General features: G+C 40.6%; 1 protein-coding gene across 2 annotated transcripts in view; it reads right to left on the bottom strand.

Annotated features, from left to right (window-relative positions):
• The window catches only part of tbc1d22a (TBC1 domain family, member 22a), a 156,802-nt gene that overhangs the window by 102,153 nt on the left and 35,017 nt on the right, over positions 1-19,632 (bottom strand). For both annotated transcript variants that reach the window (XM_005451751.3, XM_005451749.4), the window contains exons 6-7: positions 17,286-17,356; positions 2,801-2,929 (exon numbers count right to left, since the gene is read on the bottom strand). In XM_005451751.3, coding sequence (XP_005451808.1) covers positions 2,801-2,929; positions 17,286-17,356 — 200 coding nt within the window. The remainder of the gene's footprint in view (positions 1-2,800; positions 2,930-17,285; positions 17,357-19,632) is intronic.

The raw sequence follows: 19,632 nt of genomic DNA, 5'->3' as shown, positions 1-19,632 counted from the left end.
CTGGGACATCCGTATGCACACGTACACACACACACACACACACACACACACACACTCACACACACACACACACACAAACTGTGTGGGCAAGTTACAAGGAATATAAACAAATATATAAAAGAGACAGAAAAGAACAACCTCGAAACAGACGAACATTCAGAATGGATGATGGACACACAAACACAAGGATGACATGTAACAGAAATGAGTGGAGCCCTGTGTGATATCACTTAAAATTAATGACATACTTGAACAGCAGACCCACTTTCTCTTTACAAAATAAAGACTACGCAGACTTACTATATTAATAATTGCAGGCCACAGAGTAGAAACTCAGTGAAGCAAATGAACCTCCTAGTGTTCCTTCTTCGTGTGGTTTTGGCAGCGTGATTTGGATCACCATCACACTGCAGTATTTCTCATCTTGTCAGCCAGTATTTTGGTAAATTCACCGGCATTGATGGTCCCATCTATAAATGTCATCTCCCTTTTGCACTCAACTAGCTCCAAATCATCACACCCCTGCGCTCTCTGTGCTTCACTGTCGGAACTATGTATTCACTGTAGTGGTCCTGCTGAACCCCGCGTGAGCCAAAATAAATTTTCTCTTTGTGCTTCTTTTTTAAAGTCTACGCCTTTTTTTTCTATTTCTTTTTTTAAGTTGTTCAAACAGGCTGACATTACAAACTGTCCTTTACACTGTCTGAGCGACCACAGAAACACTCTTTCCATGGATAAACCCTGAGCCAAATCTGAAGTATTTGCTTGCGGCATTTAAGGACAACACTTTGACTCAAACTTAAGGTCCGAGCCCCTTTGCAGCCATGTATCTAACCCACATTCGGTGCTTAAATTCTGGCCTGCCTACATGCAGTGATGCACAAGTGATACGGTGCCCACCTCATAACAGACTGTTGAAAACCTTTAGAAATATTTCAAAGAACAAATTAAATATGGATAATTAAATATGATGTCTTTTCCTATGCCCGATACTTTCAGTAGCTGTCTTATTTCTGCAAAGTTTACCGACTGCAGGTTATTGCAGTATTTTGCTACATTAAACACTAACAGCTGGGAAACTTGCAGATGTTTTGTTGAAGCCTTTATGTGGACCAAATTGTATGTAAGACAGACTTTTGGAATATACAACATTACCTGGGATGTTATTTTGTGGATTAAATTAAACCATGTCATTAAACTGCATATGCCTGACCCTTGGTGTGATCCCCATTTCCTGGCGTGAACCTTAGTAAAATTGAGTCTGACACTCGTGCTATACCTTTTGATTACTTCTGCAGCCGTCTCATTTCGACTCATTTATGGTTGGTCACTGATATTCCTGTATCCTTTACATGTGGGAGAATTCTCACAATAAATGCATTTCTAGCACCTCGGGCAGTTCTTCTCCACGTGGAGCTATGATGCCGACACGTAGATTCAACATGAAGAAAGTTCTTGGTCACTTCAGTTTATTTTGTGATTAACATAGGTATTTAATTTTGCTACACTGAGTTTCTACTTTGGGGGTCTTTGCTGTATTGTTTTTAAAGTCTTTGTTTTTGACTCTTCATAGGAGGAAATGATTTACTTAAAAAATGCAGTTATTTAGAGTTCGCACAGTTTCAAATGATGTCAAATGAACACGTCTGTACAGAAGAGAATATGCATTCTCATCTCACTCATATCACTTTACACACTGTGCATATAGCACCACTTTGTTTTCTATTACATACAGTAAGCTACTTTTTATCTCATTTTATTTTACTTCTGTACTTATTTTATCCAGTCTTATTTACAGTAAGCAAAACCGCACAGGGGCGTTTTCCGTTCTGTTGAGTACTGTATGTAAACACACATACAACCACGTAAATATGTATAGACAAAAAAAAAAAATCAAAAAAGAAAAGAAAGAAAGAAACCCAATACAAACCCACCATCCTGAGCAACGTGAATGCCAAAGTAACATATGTACAAACACACATAATCGGGCACACAGCAAAAATAAATAAATAAACAAACAAACTAGAAATCACTGCAGCACAAGTAGAATCTGGCAGAAAAAGGAGGCTTCGAGACGCAATCCAAACAATCATCAAAACAAAGTATGCCAGCTTCCTGGCACGGTGCAGAGGAGATCAATGGGAAATTGGACGGAATGTGAGAAATGTGTGTTTTTGCTATCGACAGTTCACTTTGATGTTTCTTATCGGCTCGGAATGAATGGGAAGTAGTGGAGTGTTAGAACGAGGGGATGGTGGGTGTGGGGGCAAAAGGGGACGGATACACGGGGGGGGGGTAAAAACAGATATACCAAACAGAATACTGTTAATTTCAGTATCTCTCTGAAGCTGCTCGTCTCTGGTCTGTGACACAGACACACATAGGTGGACAAATAATCAGACGAGTACATGAGGGAGAAGGACGAGAGAACAAAAGAACACAAGCAGGGGGAAAAAAATGCAATAAAGATCACATTTTTGCCAAATAACTAGTGGCAGTAATCCTGACTGCAGGGCCAAATTCTGTAGAAAGGCATTCTTTACACACACACACACACACACACACACACACACACACACACACACACACACACACACACACACATATATATATACACAAACAAACAAACGCTTACATTGTTTGTGTCCTAAATTCATGCTGAGCTAATACATTAGCAACAGGCTCTTGTAATTGGAAAGAGGACTCTTTCTGGAGACTTTCATTCATTCTGTCCCTCAAGTTGGGGGATTCAGAAAGCTATAGGCATACGAGATGCGTTGACTCGTGTATGTGCATGTACCTGTCTGTATGTGTCTTGATGATGCTCATCATTTCGAGAGTCGTAGTATTGCTGGATGAAGCCGAAATATTCTTGCCTCTTCCTCTGTAGAACACTTTCCCTCCTCTCTGCGTTGGCTGGCAGGTAACCCTGATAGACAGAGAGTGAGAAACAAAGAAAATCACCCATTTAAATGTTGATGTAAATCACACTGTAGATTTGATTTTTCTATTTATCTTCTCAGTTCTTCATATATTCTTGTTTTTGGATCCGACTCAATTCAGTAAGAGTTCAGTTTTGAAGTAAAGTTATGGCTGAAAAAATTCTGTATTTTAATTCACTTTCTTGCAGACAGCTCAAAGAGAAGATTGATACCACTTTCATGCCTGTGTATTATTGATGAAGCTGAGGCCTGGAGCTGGTTAGCTTAGCTTGAAAAGAACCTATTTGGCTCATTTTCAACTCCAAACTTTTAACTTTGACTTGACTTGAGTGGCTTTGCATAATTCACACTTCAAAATAATCCCAATTTTTCTTATTCTGGGCTTCGGTTCAGCTACCTTTTAGAGCTGCTCTCGCTTTGAGTCACATTCCTCTCATTGGCTGTCACTCACAAACAGTAGGTTTGAACAGCAGGTTGGCAGGCCTGCTGTACAGCAAGGATAGTCTATGCCTGAGACCATATATTACAGATATCAACTCTTTATTAACGCATAAAGATCCAGGAGTAGAAAAACAACCCATGTGACAGTACACTTTATTAGGTACACCAGCTCAAATGCTCATTAATATCTAATAAGCTAATTACAAGTAATGTTCTTCTGCCAAGCTATGCAGAGGAGTGTTAGTGTTCACAGAACACATTGAAAACTTAAGCAGCAGAAGACCCCACTGGATGCCACAACAGGAACAGGAAAATGAGGCTACCGTCCGCACTGGCTCAACAAAATTGGACAACAGAAGATTGGAAAAACATAAGTTGATACTCTTATTCCCAAAATATTAACAAACAGAGGATTGGATTTAAATGTTAAGGCTGGCTAGAGCTTCACATTTGCCAGACATTCATCTAAATATTACTATAATCCTGAATTCTACCATTAGCTCAAAATGCTAACTCATTTTGACGCTCACCATGCCTCTTGTAGGATTAGTAGTAAGTAACCAATTCACCTGTTTTTTTCTAATACATGCAAACATGCTTGCTAATTCCACATGGGATTCATTAATTGAGCATATATTCAGAGAGGCCATGTTTCCAGTGTTTAAAAACACACGGTGGTTTTAGGTTTCCCATCTCCGTACTATTTCTTTCTGTTAGTACCATTTAATGAGCTTTTATTTTAAAGCTTGCTCTCAAAAAACTTGCTTTGAGTTTTTGAGCCAAGTTCAATCACAACCCAGACTCCACCACCTGGGACTACACGGCTTGTAAATGATACACTTCACTTTGCAAAGAAAACTTTCTGCTTCCTGCCCAAATGCTTTCTGCTTCTTCAGGGAGTTACCTTTAAATGGGTATTTGTGCGCGTGTGGAGGGGGGTGTTTGTCAGACGGCATATGTGAACATGCATTTGTGAAAGACTGTATCCTGGTTATGTGGTCAGGCTTATGCAATGAGGAGAAAGTCAGTCCTAAAACGAACAAAAAAAAAATACATCTATTAAAAGCGAGAGCTGGGGCTAGGCGTTCTGAAATATTCAGAGAGTTACAATCTTCAAAACTGAACTCAAACATGACTTCAGGCCCTGAAAACTACTCCCCGTGAGAAAAAGCTGGTTCATCTAGCTGTGAAACATTCAAAGGGTCCCTTTTTATTTTTAAAATGACATCTATGAATGAACCATTTTTGCCATTTTTCTCTGAAGAGCTTTGATTATGACAACGGACAAAACGACTGCCTGTTATCAACCGCCTGTTAGATGACAACTAAGCAATCTCAGAGACTGAATAATGTCCACCCGCTGCAGGTGAAAGCCCTGTAAGAAATATAATAAATGTGCCTTCAGGTTTTAGATTGTGCTTCTTGTGTTGTGTCTGCCTGTTCTTTCTGTGCCTTTGTGGGTTCATGCAAGCTATGTTAGGTTAACTGGTGATCAGTGTTGGGGAGTAACGGAATACATGTACCGCCGTTACGTATTCAGAATACAAAATATGAGTAACTGTATTCCGTTACAGTTACCGTTTAAAAAGGTGGTATTCAGAATACAGTTACTTTGTTGAAATAAATGGAATACACAGCGGTACTTCCCTGTTTCATATTGTCGCGGGTCAGGACTGTTTGGGTTTGTTTGACAGCTACGTTCTGTTGTTCCAGGCGGCAGCGTTACGGTTGCCATGGTTACAGGGTGACGCTCTCTCTCTGCGTGTTTCCTGGGTGAGAGAGCGCTTTTTTGTTGTTGTTGTTGTGCTAAGCTAAAAGGCAGAATGCTACAGGCATGGCCCTAAAGCATGTAGCCTGATGGGCAGTGTAGTCCGTGCTGCAGGGAGAATGGACTACCATACCCGTTATGTGTCTGTGAGCGAGGGAGGGAGAGAAAGGAAAAGTCCGAGCTGTCACGGAGCAAAAACGGGAGCTGGAAGCATGTAAATATAATAATAACCACAGCAGCCAAGAAGAGTGCCTGACGAGCCCAGCTGTAAGTAAGCTATTAAGACTCAACTGTACACTGTGTTCGTGTTTTCCTCCGGAAAAAATAAGTTCCGTTGGAGAAGCCTTTCAACGCCTCTCTCTGTCTCCCGCAAGCAAAGTTGACCCAGACAACAAAGTAAAGCTAGTTTTCGGCTACCAGCCCGACACGAACCCGACGTATTAGGCAGAGGTCCCTTTACTACGTTTCGGAGCCGCGGACCTTCAGTAACAGTAATAAATCACAGCAATAGGACATTCATGTAGTTGTAAACAGCATGATAATATATTAAGTATTCCAAAGTATTCAGAATACGTTACTCTCATTGAGTAACGTAACGGAATACGTTACAGAATACATTTTGGGGCATGTATTCAGTATTCTGTAATGGAATACATTTTAAAAGTAACCTTCCCAACACTGCTGGTGATTGACTGTTAGTGTGAATGTGAGCGTGAATGTCTCTATATGTTAGCCCTGTGACAGACTGGTGTACTGTTCGGGCTATACCCCGCCTCTACCTCTATGACACCTAGGCTCCAGCCGTACCTTGACCCTGAATTAGACAAACTCTTAAGAACATGAATGAAAGAATGAAATCTTGACTGTAACACAGATGTAGTCACTGCAGTGTTGCCCACCAGTTTCTTCCATGTTCCTATCAGTCAGAATGAGTCTTTGTCAAAGAGCACAACTGGAAGGGACTCAACTCAGCTGGCAGCCAGAGGTGATTGTATTTTGGTTATATTCCTATAGAACAAGGAAAGCTGCCCAGTGCAGAAGCAATAATTGAATGTGAATTTCCACCTATGTAGACAACAACAGATTTATCAGAGTCAAATGTTTAATAATCAGAAACCAATTGTATCTAATTGCCAGTTTGACCCCATTCCATCGCAGACCCACTCAGTCTTATGGCAACATTTAAGGCAGGACGTAGTGAGCGTGTTGTTATGCTTGACAATCTCATTTTGCAGTAAATAAATAAATAAAATAAACCAAAATGGATAAAATAGATAATGAAAAAGTTTTAATTTATAGACAAAATTAGCTGTTTTTAAAAATGCGATAAATCCTAATATATGTTATTGCAATACTAAGCATACCGCAAAATGTCAAATATCGTATTGAGAGTGAAGTATTGTGATAACATATTATGGTGGGTGTCTAAATAAAACACTTAAATTTCGATCACCAAAGCTGGCCGGGCTGTTAGTACAGTTAAAACAAAATATTTGTCACATAAATAACAAAGGCAAGGGCTTCCAGACAGCCATGCTCCTAATAATGCAGAACTTTGTTAGTGTTTAACCATGACGATTATATAAAAATCCTGCACTGCTACAAACCAAAACTGTTCTTACACCAGGCTGTAAACATGTTTATTTCTACTGTAGAGTTGGGCACTCTAACATCAGGTCTGTGGGGGCTGAGCCTCAGTGGGCCACTAGAAGAACTCAAGTTTTCTGTGAGTGATGAGTTTGCTTCTTTGTGACCACTAAGTCAGCATATCTCACTAAAGAAGACCATGATGTGTTACTAAATGATCCTGAAAGCTAGCAAGTGGATTTTTGCCCTTATATTGTTACAGTGATGTGGCTGCGGCTCAGGTGGTCAAGTGAATGGATGAATGAGTGAATTAGTGACCCTCTGTAAAGCCCTTTGTGGAACAGATAAGGTTAAAAGGTTCCATACGAGTGCGGAGCACTTAGCATTTAAGTACAGACCATATGCTGCTCCCATAGGTCAGGACTAAAACTCCCTACATAAATCTTACAGAGATGTCTTTCCTGTAAATATTTCAGCAAACAGCTGCTCTCGTGCACGGATTTGTCATCACTTCCAATTAAAACGAGCATATTTGGCTGCTGATCACACGCAAGTTAGAGCAACTGTGTCTTGGACTGGCTTTAGTGGAATCCCCATCAAACTAAATTCATCTACCTGCTCCAAGAGAGTCAGAAAATCAGAACAGGCCTTAAAAAACGGATGTTCACTGTGTGCTCGTCATCAATGTGTGTGTCTGTCTGTGATGTGATGCTGTTGTCATTCGTTTCTGGAAGCGGGAAGCCATTTTTTGGTAATATGCGGGCGAGCAGACAGAAACGCACACAAACCATCAATTTTGAGCAACTGTCTACAAGACAGTCAATAAGTGTAGTGACAAAAGTTTCTCTTTCATTTGTTTTCTGTTCATTCCTACAAAGACAAGGCCCCAAGAGAAGTCTGCAGAGTCTAGAGGATTGTCTGCAGCACAATAACAACTTTCCCTGCAGAAAGCTGAACACACACCTGGCAAACACAAACACTGAGAACAGTTAAACTTAGTTGTAAAATATATTATAGAACAGTTATATTATAATGTGTACATATATATGCACACACTCTTAAATCAGAAACATTCTTCTCACGTGTTTCTCGTGACCTGTGACATTTTAAATTCTCTGCAGCAACATAAATCCAGTGAAGTACTGCCCTGCTTCTTACTCATCCACCCGACTGTCAATGCTCAGTCGGTGCTGCCACTCATCCCGACAGTCACATTTGTGCCAACATGACCCCCCCCACCCAACCCAGATCCCTGACAACATACACATGGTCTCTGCCAATATGTCCATGCGTCACATGTTGAAACTGCTCCACATGCAAACGCACACACTTGCATACACACAAACACAAATCAGTACAGGCCAGCTACAAAGCAATGGGCTCAGATATTAGGTGTGCTCTGCCAAATGAGGGACAGGGTGTGTGTGTGAGCGTGTGTGTGTGTGTTTGTGTTGAAGGTTAATGGACAGCTTAGTGGAGGTCAATCACACTGCAGCTGTATTACTGCTCGATAGGAGAGCAGGACACACACGGGAGGATTTGACAAATATAGAGGAGACCCAAACACGACCATACACGTCACTGTGATTTCATTTCACAATACAATTACTAATCACATGACCAGTTAAAAGATATCTGCCATCTGACCTAAATGTTAAGCATCTTCGTCTCCAATTACTAAGGCACTGTGCAAAAAAAAGAAAAAGCACAGTGCTTTTTCAAAGCTGTCTTAAGCAACAGTTCCCCAGCCTTTCTGAAAGCCTTTCAAAGTGTTTCTTTGGACATTGGCACCTTTTCACTCATTTTCAGTCTAGTCCTTGTACCTGACTACTTTCAGAGGATTGTTTTGTCATTTCTTTAGCCACTTAACACTGATGAATCATTCAAGCATAAAAAACAGCACAGCTAACACAAGTGATGGACTAGTGTTGTGTCTACACATAACATAAAACTTGGCAAACAACCAGCAGCCAGGTCTTATAGAGCAGCGGTCCCCAACCCCCGGGCCATGGACCCGTACTGGTCTGTGAGTCATTCGGTACCAGGCCGCGAGAGTTGAGGTATGGGTGTGATATTTATGGTTTTCAGGGTCCATCCATCCATTCGCTTCCGCTTATGCTTTTCAGGAGGAGAGCTGGAGCCTATCCCAGCTGTCATAGGGTGAGAGGCAGGATACACCCTGGACAAGTCGCCAGTCTGTCGCAGAGCTAACATTCCCGCATTCACACCTATGGGAAATTTAGATTAATCGATTAATCTATCCCCACTAACTGCATGTCTTTGGTTTGTGGGAGGAAGCCGGAGTACCCGGGGAGAACCCACACAAACACGGGGAGAACATGCAAACTCCACACAGAAAGACCCCGGCCTGATGGTGGAATTGAAATCAGGACCTTTTTGCTTCAATTTTTTTAAAATTGTTTTTATCGTTAACTCTGTTTCCCTGGGTCTTTTCCCGTGTGTTATGAATAAATCTTCTTCTTTTTCTTTTTGATACCGGTACTGGTTTTATTTTGTTGTATTTATCCTCGACACCTGTATTTATCCATGAAAACATTGTCAGACATAAACTGGTCTGTGGCGCAAAAAAGGTTGAGCACTGCTGTTATAGACTGATGATAATTTTAGTTCAAATTGTTATCAATATGTATGGAGAAGAGGTACAATAAGTGCGTTTCTAGAGTCATCTGTCAAACACGGTGGATCTGTGATGGTTTGGGACTGCATTTCAGCCAGTGGTGGTGGGAATCTTATCAAAATTGACAGAGTTATGAACATAGGACCATACAAAAAAAAAAAAAAGAAAGAAAGAAAAAAAAGAAAAAACACACACACACACACACACAGTGGAACACCATCAGTCATGGATTGGCCTCCCCAGAGCGTGCACCTCAACACTATTAAAGCAGTGTGGGATCATGCTGACAGTGAAGAGAACAAGAGGCAGAAACATCCTTTGAATCTCCTTCAAGAAGCCCAGAGAATAAAAAAGCTTGTCTGAGAGTTCCGGCTGTGTGTTTCCATTTATGTCTGCACAATTAATCGCTGCACCCATTTGTAATTTCCCTACCAAAATAAAGAAACAAATAAATGACCAAAGCCTTTTGCACCATCCTGTAAATGTAAATGTTTTAAAGTTAGTTGAAGGAAAGGGATGCAGAGAGCACAAGCAGCTCGCCTTCTTTTAGAAAGCAGAAAACTCAAGAGCACTTATGCTTGAATCTGACAAATATTTTATTTAATTTGTGGTCTACTTGTTTTCTTCTTTTTTTTTTTAAGGAGATTTTAAGAAGACAGACGGGAGACCGACAGTGAGGCATAACTGCACGGGAGCTCTACGTGTCCTGCCAGTGGTGCAAAATGTAGCTCCTGCCTCTGTTAATCAGTCTACATAAACCTCATCTCTTCCTCTCTTCATTCTTAATGCATCAATCTGCTCTTCCTCCCGTGGATCCTCCACCTCAGTAAACTCTCCGTCTTAAAAAAAAAAAAAGACCAGGGGAAATATGCTTGGGGAATCCATTTGGGGAATTTAAATGAAATTGTTGGGGTTTTTTATACCAAGTCTTCTCTCTAAATTGATTTCTACTTAGAAGGAGCGCATTATTCTAGAAGGAGACCAAAATAAACTGTCCCACTGCAGGCATGGCAGAAGTTGAACAAACAAAACTTTACTTTCTGTGTTTAAATGCTTGTTTTTCTGCATGTCCACATTTTTCTATAAACGCAATGTGAGTTTTTCAGTGCTTTGCGGCAAGATCTGAGGAATATGGAAACCTCCAACTGAAAAATCAATGTAATACACTGACTCACTGCCTATCAACTACAGATATCAAACCCTTCAATCATCAGGGATTCAATATTCTACTGATCCAAAATTCTACTGTGTGGTATTCATTATTAATTACCTACACCATCCTTTCCTCACATCTCTTTATTAAACTCTGAGTGATGGAAGATTTGCTGTTGGAGGACAAATGCAATTGAGTTTGTCGTGATACTACGCTACGCGAGCACCAGTAGTGCATTATAGTGTAATGAGGACAAGTACTGGTGTACATTCCCTGCAAACACAAATGCAGACAGCACAGGTCCTTAGTCAAAAAACTTTTTCAATATAACAGTTGAGCCACAGCCTGATGTTTTACAGGGCTTGTACTGCAGCTCCGCTCTTTCAGTGATAGGAAGTTCTAAACAAGCAACATGGAAGGTAAGACTGATGACAGCCCAGCAAGTTCTGCAGGACTTTGCCCTTAAAAAAAATGGATGGCAGTATGTAGGCTGTGCTACAGTCAGCTGGCATTTAACCACTTATGCCGTGTAAACACAAATGCAAAATTTTATGGGTAATTTTAACATTGTCCCATAGATTTTAGCATCTTATAAAGGAAATTAGCCCCCAAAACATTGCTGCCACAGATGTGGTACTTCTGCTACTGAACCAGAACCTTTGGAGCCTGATGCCTGTAGACAGAAGAGTCAGAATCCGGTCATTGCTTCATAATATTGAGATTTTTGGAGTTTGGAGGTTAGGTCTTCGAGCCATATCCAAGCAGTTTTTATAGACAGTAAGTCCATACTGCCATTGCAATTAGGCACATGATTGGTTTGTAACAATGCTTAGGTGGGTCACACGTGACCCAGTACCACACATATGCCAGGACAGAAATGTGTCTACTAGCACCTACTCGGCTCGGTTAGCTTCAGTTTTAGCTGTTTTCCATAACATTTGAGTACCACCTCCATCTGGGTGGGGCTGTTGTAGCAACGTGGCACGAAGGTTCCTTTGTATCATCATTTGTATGTGACACACACACACACACACACACACACACACACACACACACACACACACCACAAGCGCCAAGCCACCATGGTATGGTGTTTCATGGCATGAAAACGTCTGCACCTCATGGTTGAATTGTATGTACACGTTTCCCTTGTTCCCAGGTTTCTCATGACTTATCCAGCAACGTCACTCCCTGACAAATCAGAGGCATGCAGTCTGCTGATGTCACATTTTGGCTCGACTCCACTTGCTTGGAGCCCCAAGTCAAATAGGTACTAAGAAGTCCTGGTACCAGGTACTACCACCTAATGGAAAATCCTAAAAACCGAGTGGAGTTGAGTCGACTCGAGTAGGTGCTAGTGGAAAAGAGGCAAAAGATTTCCTGCATTTTAGTAAGAAGAGATCAGTGATGTTTAGGGCTGTTCAATATAACGATATATATCAGATGACGATATAAAAATGTCTATTGTTTCATATTACGCTATCGTTTGTTTTGTGGTGTCGCAAAATAAACTGTTTATGGCAATATTTTTTTTCATTGTTTTGATGGTCACTGTAGAAATAATTTGTTAAAGTGCTCTCTTTCTCTTATATTTAAAATAACCACACTACGGACAGACAAGCGACTGTTTTTATGCGTTGTCGTTAGCAACAACGATCGCATGGCTCCACCGTCCGCTTGTTTATTTTCCACATGAAACTTTCACAATAAAACTGAAGATCCTGTTGAGATTTTTCAAAAATGAATTCATGTAAAATGAATTACATGAAATAGTAGGCAGAGTGTTTATGGATGAGAAGCAAAAAAAGAGACGTCAGCTTCGTGAAAATGTAACATTTTTGTGATATATGTCGTTGTTGGGATGAGAAATGTCTTATATCGGGATATGAGATTTTGGTCATATTGCACAGCCCTCGTGATGTTGACTTCACCCTACAGTAGTTTTAATATTGTGACCGAATGGTGCAATCCATAACTGGAAAAGACGCAACACGGCAGCAAATAGCACTGCGTTTTATTCATGACCTATGACAGCACATCTTTAAAGATTTGGTGCAGAGAACATGCAAAATGCATATTTCACCTCAAATATTAGACATAGACAAACTCAACATTTTTCATGTCCTGGTCATGGATCTATTAACTAAAAGCAACTCGCTCGTGTCTCATTAGTTAATATTAGCATGGCTCTCACCTTTGAATGAGGCAGAATGGAACAAAATGTTCTAGCGAGCTAAAGTGCCCGTAAGGTTGATCGTACGTTAGCCCCAAATGAAAAAGGCACTGCTCTCGCCTTCTTTTAGGCACTATAATTACATGTACTGTAGTAAAGTTTAACATAACCTCTAAATCTGTCCCCTCTTCCACCGCCTTGATATATCTCATATAACCCTTTAGCCTTATCAATATTTCCACAGCCAGTTAGTTTTCTCCTCTCCCGCCACTTCACATTTAACAGCCACACTCCATTAACAAATGTACATATTGCCACAGGCTGACATTCTTTCACAAAGCAGGAAAGCCATTTAATTTCTTCCTTTCTCCTTCAGGCTCGGACACCAAATGCTCTTTAAACAAATGAAATAAGACGGTATTATTTCTGAAATAATAGGAAGTTTAACTGGATGCCACGGGCAACCTGTGGAGCCTCTTGCAAATAGTGAAGGGAGGTAGAGGGAGCTATCCAGTGAGGCTAGAAATTGCCCCCTTTTTTTTTTGTAGCCTGGTTTCAAGATTTTGTTTGCCTGATTCTTCATTTCCACTGCGGCTAATAACAGGGAAGACAGTTATGGACGATTTCTGTGATGTGGTGGTAAATGCAGCCCGTTGGGGGAGCATTAGCGAGCTCTGACTGCAGTGGGAAAACTTGTTTCTTGCTTTTGTCAAGTAAAGAAGAGTGCAGCTCAAGCATGCCTGCTGGAGGGGAAGAGGAGAAAAAAAATCAAATAAGTTAGTGCACGCTGGTGAGCAGGAGAAGGGCACAAGGGACGCCACTGGAGTGAAGTTTTATTAGGTGCCTCAGCCAAGTTTATGGAATACAGCGTGGGCTGTGAGTCTCACTGTGTGTGTGTGTGTGTGTGTGTGTGTGTGTGTGTGTGTGCCAGACAGAGAATAGATTTTTTGAGGCTGATCCCTCCTATCTATTTCTTCATTGGATCATACCACAGGCAGGACAGAAAAAGCAGTCAAGTGTTATGACACCTCAGACGATATTAGTGCTTCTGACACTTTGCACACTTTTTTTACTTTCATCCAAACCTTGGATTTAACCCTGGGACAGTTCACCCCTCAGGAAACTACAAGATCTGGTTTTCTACAAGACCTTGAGAGATGAAGTAGAGATCCATTCATATGTGTAAACAGTTTGGGGGGGGGTGGGGTTGTTTTGCTTTGAGTCTAATGTCGACATCCTTGGCTCACACCGACATCTATTTGGGCAACAAATGGAAAAACTTAAGAAATAATAAGCACATGAAGATTAAAGGAAACTAAACTTTTTTTCCCTTCCTGGTATGTGATTGTTTTTTTATTACAAATTATTCCGGTACAAGGTAATTGTTAATCTGATTGTTTGTTAGAACTATAGCAAATGAATATGAGTAAGTTTGCTGAGATATAACAGGCTACAACCTATGGTGCAGTTCCTTCAATGGCCATTTGAGGCAGACTGATACCGCAGACTAGAATGGTAAAATGCACAACAGCCACAAAACTCGCGTTTACGTGCTGTTAAATAAAGCAGTTCTGGTCACTGTAGCTAATTTCTCCATTTATAAAGACTATTTGGTACTTATTTTTTGAATAAGTCACACATTTGGATTTGGCAAGAATAATTTAGAAGGAAACAGGTATCTGGGGTGATTTGTGACTGAAGGATAGCAGCAAAAGTAGAACATGGTAGTAATACCGGCCATGGTTATAGGGTTTGGACACAGTGACACAGGAGGCTGAGCTGATGATTTTCATTGGTGGTGACCAGGACTAAAAAACAATGAGTAGATCAGAGAGACAGCTCAGGTTACGTAGTTTGGCAACACACTAAGAGAGGCAAGAGGGAGACTGTTTTATACATGTGCAGTGGAGGGGTCTACTGGACAAAGGATGTTGAAGATGGAGCTGCCAGACAGAAGGAAAAGAGGAAAAACCTCAGAGAAGATTCATGGATGAAATGACAGAGAGGGTTGGTGTGAAAGCAGATAGAGACAGGGTGAGATGGAAGCAGATGATCTGCTATGGAAACCCCTGAAGGGAGCAGCCAAAAGAAGAAGCCAAAGATAAAGTTAGGACTGCACCCACTTTGACAAGTGTTGCAACACTGGAGGCTGTAACTGGCAGCAGGCTGCTTGGCCTGGCTTCTGTTCATTTTGAGCCTCTCCTTTGGACCTCTCTATCATGTTTCTGGAGCTGGTGCCTTTTGGAGCATTTTGATGGAATTACCAAACAAATAAAACAGCACTAACTAGCACTACGTATGTGTGAGCAGCTACACGTACAGCTCACTTTGATTTTAAGTGGGCTGAACAAGTCAAGCTCCCCTTTCTGTCAGTGGAAAGAACTTTACCTACACACTTAATCCTTTGTGCTTATATGATAATGTAAGACAAAGAAATGCAATTCCAACAGTGCATCGGTTTTTCCACATGACAAAGAAATGGTGCTGTGGTAAATGAAAGAAATCTTTCAGCATCTGAGCTTAAATTGTAAGAAATAAATATGTAAAATTACAGAAAAACAAAATCCTGTTAAGCTCATTGTCCAGATGTTCCTGTAATTATAAAAACAGAAAGTTTCTGTCAATTCACAGAAAATGTCCTTTTTTTGTGGACCTACTGTAAAAAAACACACAAAAAAAACAGAAAGTCAACAGTGAAAAAACAGAAACTTTTTCTGTTATTTAATTGTTTATAAGACATAATTATTTTGGTGTAGAATAAACGGCCGTGGGGGAGGTCTACATTTGTAGGAAAAGTTGCGAAACCTATTAAAATACAGTGATAAAATGAATGCCTTCTTTCACATCTTTCAAAGTATCCTGTGGGCCAGATTGAAGTCTTTGTCCTTGGACCTCATGTTTGACACCCCTGGTCCAGCAGTCAACACGTTTTGCCTAACTTATGAAGGATCAACTGTTAGAGACCAGCTGGAGACACAATCTCTGAGAGGACTGCGTCATTAAAGACATCCAATGTAAAAACCTTGGCCAAAGCAAAATATAGTGCATTGAACTTTATGGTTCATATTGCTGATGACTTAACACTTTATCCTTTTTTCACCCTTCAAAACAAAAACCACGATGTTACAAAAATCAATGCCAAGTCCAGAGATGTGAGTATTCTTACTTTACCAATAACCAGCTTTTACATACAGCCATGAGAAAAGATACTGACTGTGACTAAGTGAGAACCTGCTTTTCTTCAGTGTCACAGTAATCCAAACACAGTCATATATATTTTAGCAGGAACAACCTGATGTAGCAATTTGTTGCCAATTTGAAAAAATGCAATTAGACTTTTCTGTTACAGCTGTCAAACCATAAGGCACTGAGTGCTGTGTAACAGGGGCAGAAGAACTTGTGGAGGAGGGATCATTTCTATAGCATCCAGCAACAGTTTCTCTTTTCCCATTTAATTTCTCCAACTCTTCAACCTTTTCAGTTTTGAATCCTTCATGTTCTGTTTTTTTACATATATATATATATATTTCCTTACCATCCACACAATCCCCACCTCTGCTAGCTCTATCTTTTTCTCCCCAGGGAAGCAGAGGTGGTGCAATCATTGTTTAAACACACCACAGGGCAGTTGTTCTTTGCACGCCCAAACTTTGCTGCAGTCTTCACTTTACATATATATATTTATACACATATATATACATATAGATACACATACAGATTGTATGCACACATGTTTACACTGTACATGGAGACACAGAAAGATGCTAATTCAATAAATTAACTCGTATCTGTGGTACCTTAGTACACTAAAAGTCCTGAGATGCCCCCCTCCTCTCTTCTGTCTGACTGCCTGCATCACAGTCAGTGCTGTGCAACTTCATACAGTGTTATGAGCCTTTACTTCAGTTGAGTACCAAACAAAGCGGCCATTAATGGTTAAAGCACCCAGTTGGTAACCTCCCACTACCAAAAAAAAAAACCAACCCACAAACAGGCACACACACACATATACACGCACGCGTGCGCACACACACACCTTTAATGACATCTTTTCTGCGGCACATTAACTATTGTGCGGTAATTAATGGGAAAGTCATGGTGTTCAAAAAGCCAGTCTTCTCTCTGCAGACTAGAAGCTGTTCACCACAACAATGGCTTAATGAGTAAACACACCGTGTGTCTCATGAATAAATTATTTGTGCCTTGCAATTAATTTTCCCTATTGAAGTTTGGAGAAAAAAAAAGGCAGGACTGCTACCAGTCTTCATAAATCAAAAAAGGGAGGGGTTAGGGAGAAAGAACATGACAGGAACTTTGAGCGTGTGTGTGTGTGTGTGTGATCATCTGTAATGCGTTGATCTGTGTGTTGCATCTGTGTGTGCACACTGGCTCATATTTGACTAATCTTTTTCCTCCTCTGCTTGGTTATGAGGTTACGCATGTCTGAGTGCGTTTAGTATTTGTGTAAATGTGTTTTTATGTTTTACAGAAATGTGTGTTTTGAAGCATTCTTAGGATCTAAATATATGTAATAAATGTAGACCACCGGTGTGCAATAGCCAAAAAATAAATAAATAACTTACTGAGAGAAGTTTCCATGCTATCGGTCGGACCTGTCGAGGGATTCCGGACCAGCTGAGTTTCCGCAGCTCATCTGGAAAACAAACACACAAGAGACTCTTTTTACACACCATTCTCTGAAATATGATATACACCATCCTGGCATGTATACTACTTAATGTCTAAGGTTTAGGCATTAAAAACATATTAACAGTGCATTCCAAATTGAAGTATTTTATTAAATAATTAACCTCATACAATGAGCAGTTAATAGACAAGCTAATCTTTTCTTGTGATTTGACCCAACCTGTCATCAGGCTCGTCAACATGTTGACATTCCAACCACTGCAACTTGTTATATTATGAGATGTCTGCTGTTACGTTGCCTAATACGTTACAATGTTACCTAGTGAGAAGGCTAACTTGTCAGGGTATTTTTTCATTACCAAAAATAAACAACGCTTTGCATTTAGCTTCCAATGCAATTTTATATTTACTGCTTCAGGTTCAGAGCAGATCATCAACTAATCAGAGGGTTGGTGGTTCGATTTCTGGCTGCTCCAATCTGCCAAAGTATCCTTAGGCAAGATACTGATACTGAACCCCAAGTTGCTCCCACTGGGTTCATCTGAGTGTGAATGCTAGATAGAAAGCCCAGATGCGTTAAAGCCCACTCACATCCTGGGCCTCCTGACCTCAGGAAATCACATGGTAGAGTGGGGCTAGGTTTCACAGTGAGTTCACCCGAAACCTTGGCTGATTGGGGCCTACACCTATTTTCACACCTTGCCTCGTGTGATTAGGTAGAGGATCGTTAAGGGGTCCATTGTCCCTATTGGGGGGACACTCCGATAGGGCTTAAATCTGGGACTCTCCACCATTTCACCTTAGAACTGAGGAAGCTTCTCAGATGAGAGGTGAAACGTCTTCAAGCAACTTAAAGAAGTCCAGACGCTTTTCTATCCAAGCTCCTTAGACTACATAGAAAGCACTCAGAAGTATGAAAAGGGGCTTGTGTGAATGATATAAAGCACTTTGAGTACTCAAGTAGAGTAGAAAAAGCGCTAAATAAAAATCACTTAATTACACAGTGAGCTGATATTGGTAGCATCTCCTCCATCAAATTACCAGCGACAAGCTTCAGCGATGCTAAAAGCAGTTCAGTGGTTCTCTTCCTCAGTGGGCCTCACCATCAGTGTGTTTAGCTTGCAGGCGTTTCTTCAAAATGTAAAGCAGAGCTTCTTAGCCACACACTTTCTATCACTCTTGCCACAAATAATACAACAGCATAAGCTAGCTGGCATTAACATGCACAAAGACACAGCTCTGGCCCTGGATGGGTGTGTTTTCCACTAGTATACAGCTGCATGGCACGAAGTCAGAGACAAACATTGTATAATGTCTCAAGGAGGGAACTGTGGTAATACTGTCACTCTGAGAGATTGGTCATTTGAGAGAAGTAAGTAAATATGTGATTACTGTTATTGTAAATTAAACGCCATCGATTATTCACTATAGCAAAAAAGTACTCAGTGCTTACGTTTAATGTGTTACAACCAGCAGTGGTTCTAACTCATACTCAATCATCTGTACGTGAATGGTAAGACTAAACATATCTTTGAACATGGCCTTTATTTTGATCTCAGCTACATGCCTGTGAAGCATCATGGCTGTATCTTGTATAGTTTAACTGAACTGACAAAAATTTCACAGAAAATAAGGCTTAGTGCTAAATGTTAGCTGGGCCGGACCTTCTTTTCCCCCTCTGTGACACAACCACACTGACAGTGTGAGAGGATGTGTGAGTGTGGGAATCAGCTATGACTCGAGAGAAAGCACTTTGTCGCGTGGTATTTAGAAACCACTGTCTTCTGGCCGGGCTTAAAAAAAAAATTCTTTTAAGTGTCACTTTGAATTTCCCTGAACCAAAAAGAGGTCATGTTCATAAATAGAACTAAAGCTATTGTTTGGAGTGCCACTTTTGTGTTCGAGGCACAAACTTAATCCTACTCGTGCCATAAGGTCTCCACCCAGTACATTAGAAAACGTGTCATTTGTCACCTAATTCTGACCTATATTGGGCATCCTTTTGTCCTCTGACGTAATTGTCATGTCAAAAACACTTATCTAATATTTCAGTAGAATTCTTCGTAAAGTATTCAATTTCCTCACAACAATGCAATACAGTGAAAAGCTTTAACACAGTTTATATTTTGGAATCTGTGCACCATAAAGAAGGTGTCTGGATGGTCTCAGATTCGTTTTGCAGCACAAAGACAAGCCCAAAGACAGAGTCACAAAGAACCGTCTTCAGCAGCAGGAAGAATTCCTGCAGCAGATGGTGAGAGGCTGACAGAGCCCTGATCTCAA

This window comes from Oreochromis niloticus, linkage group LG17 (genome assembly GCF_001858045.2).
Source record: "Oreochromis niloticus isolate F11D_XX linkage group LG17, O_niloticus_UMD_NMBU, whole genome shotgun sequence".
In the NCBI taxonomy this organism is placed as follows: domain Eukaryota; kingdom Metazoa; phylum Chordata; class Actinopteri; order Cichliformes; family Cichlidae; genus Oreochromis; species Oreochromis niloticus.
The sequence above is the reverse complement of the archived record's forward strand: the minus strand, read 5'-3'. Positions and strand labels throughout refer to the sequence as shown.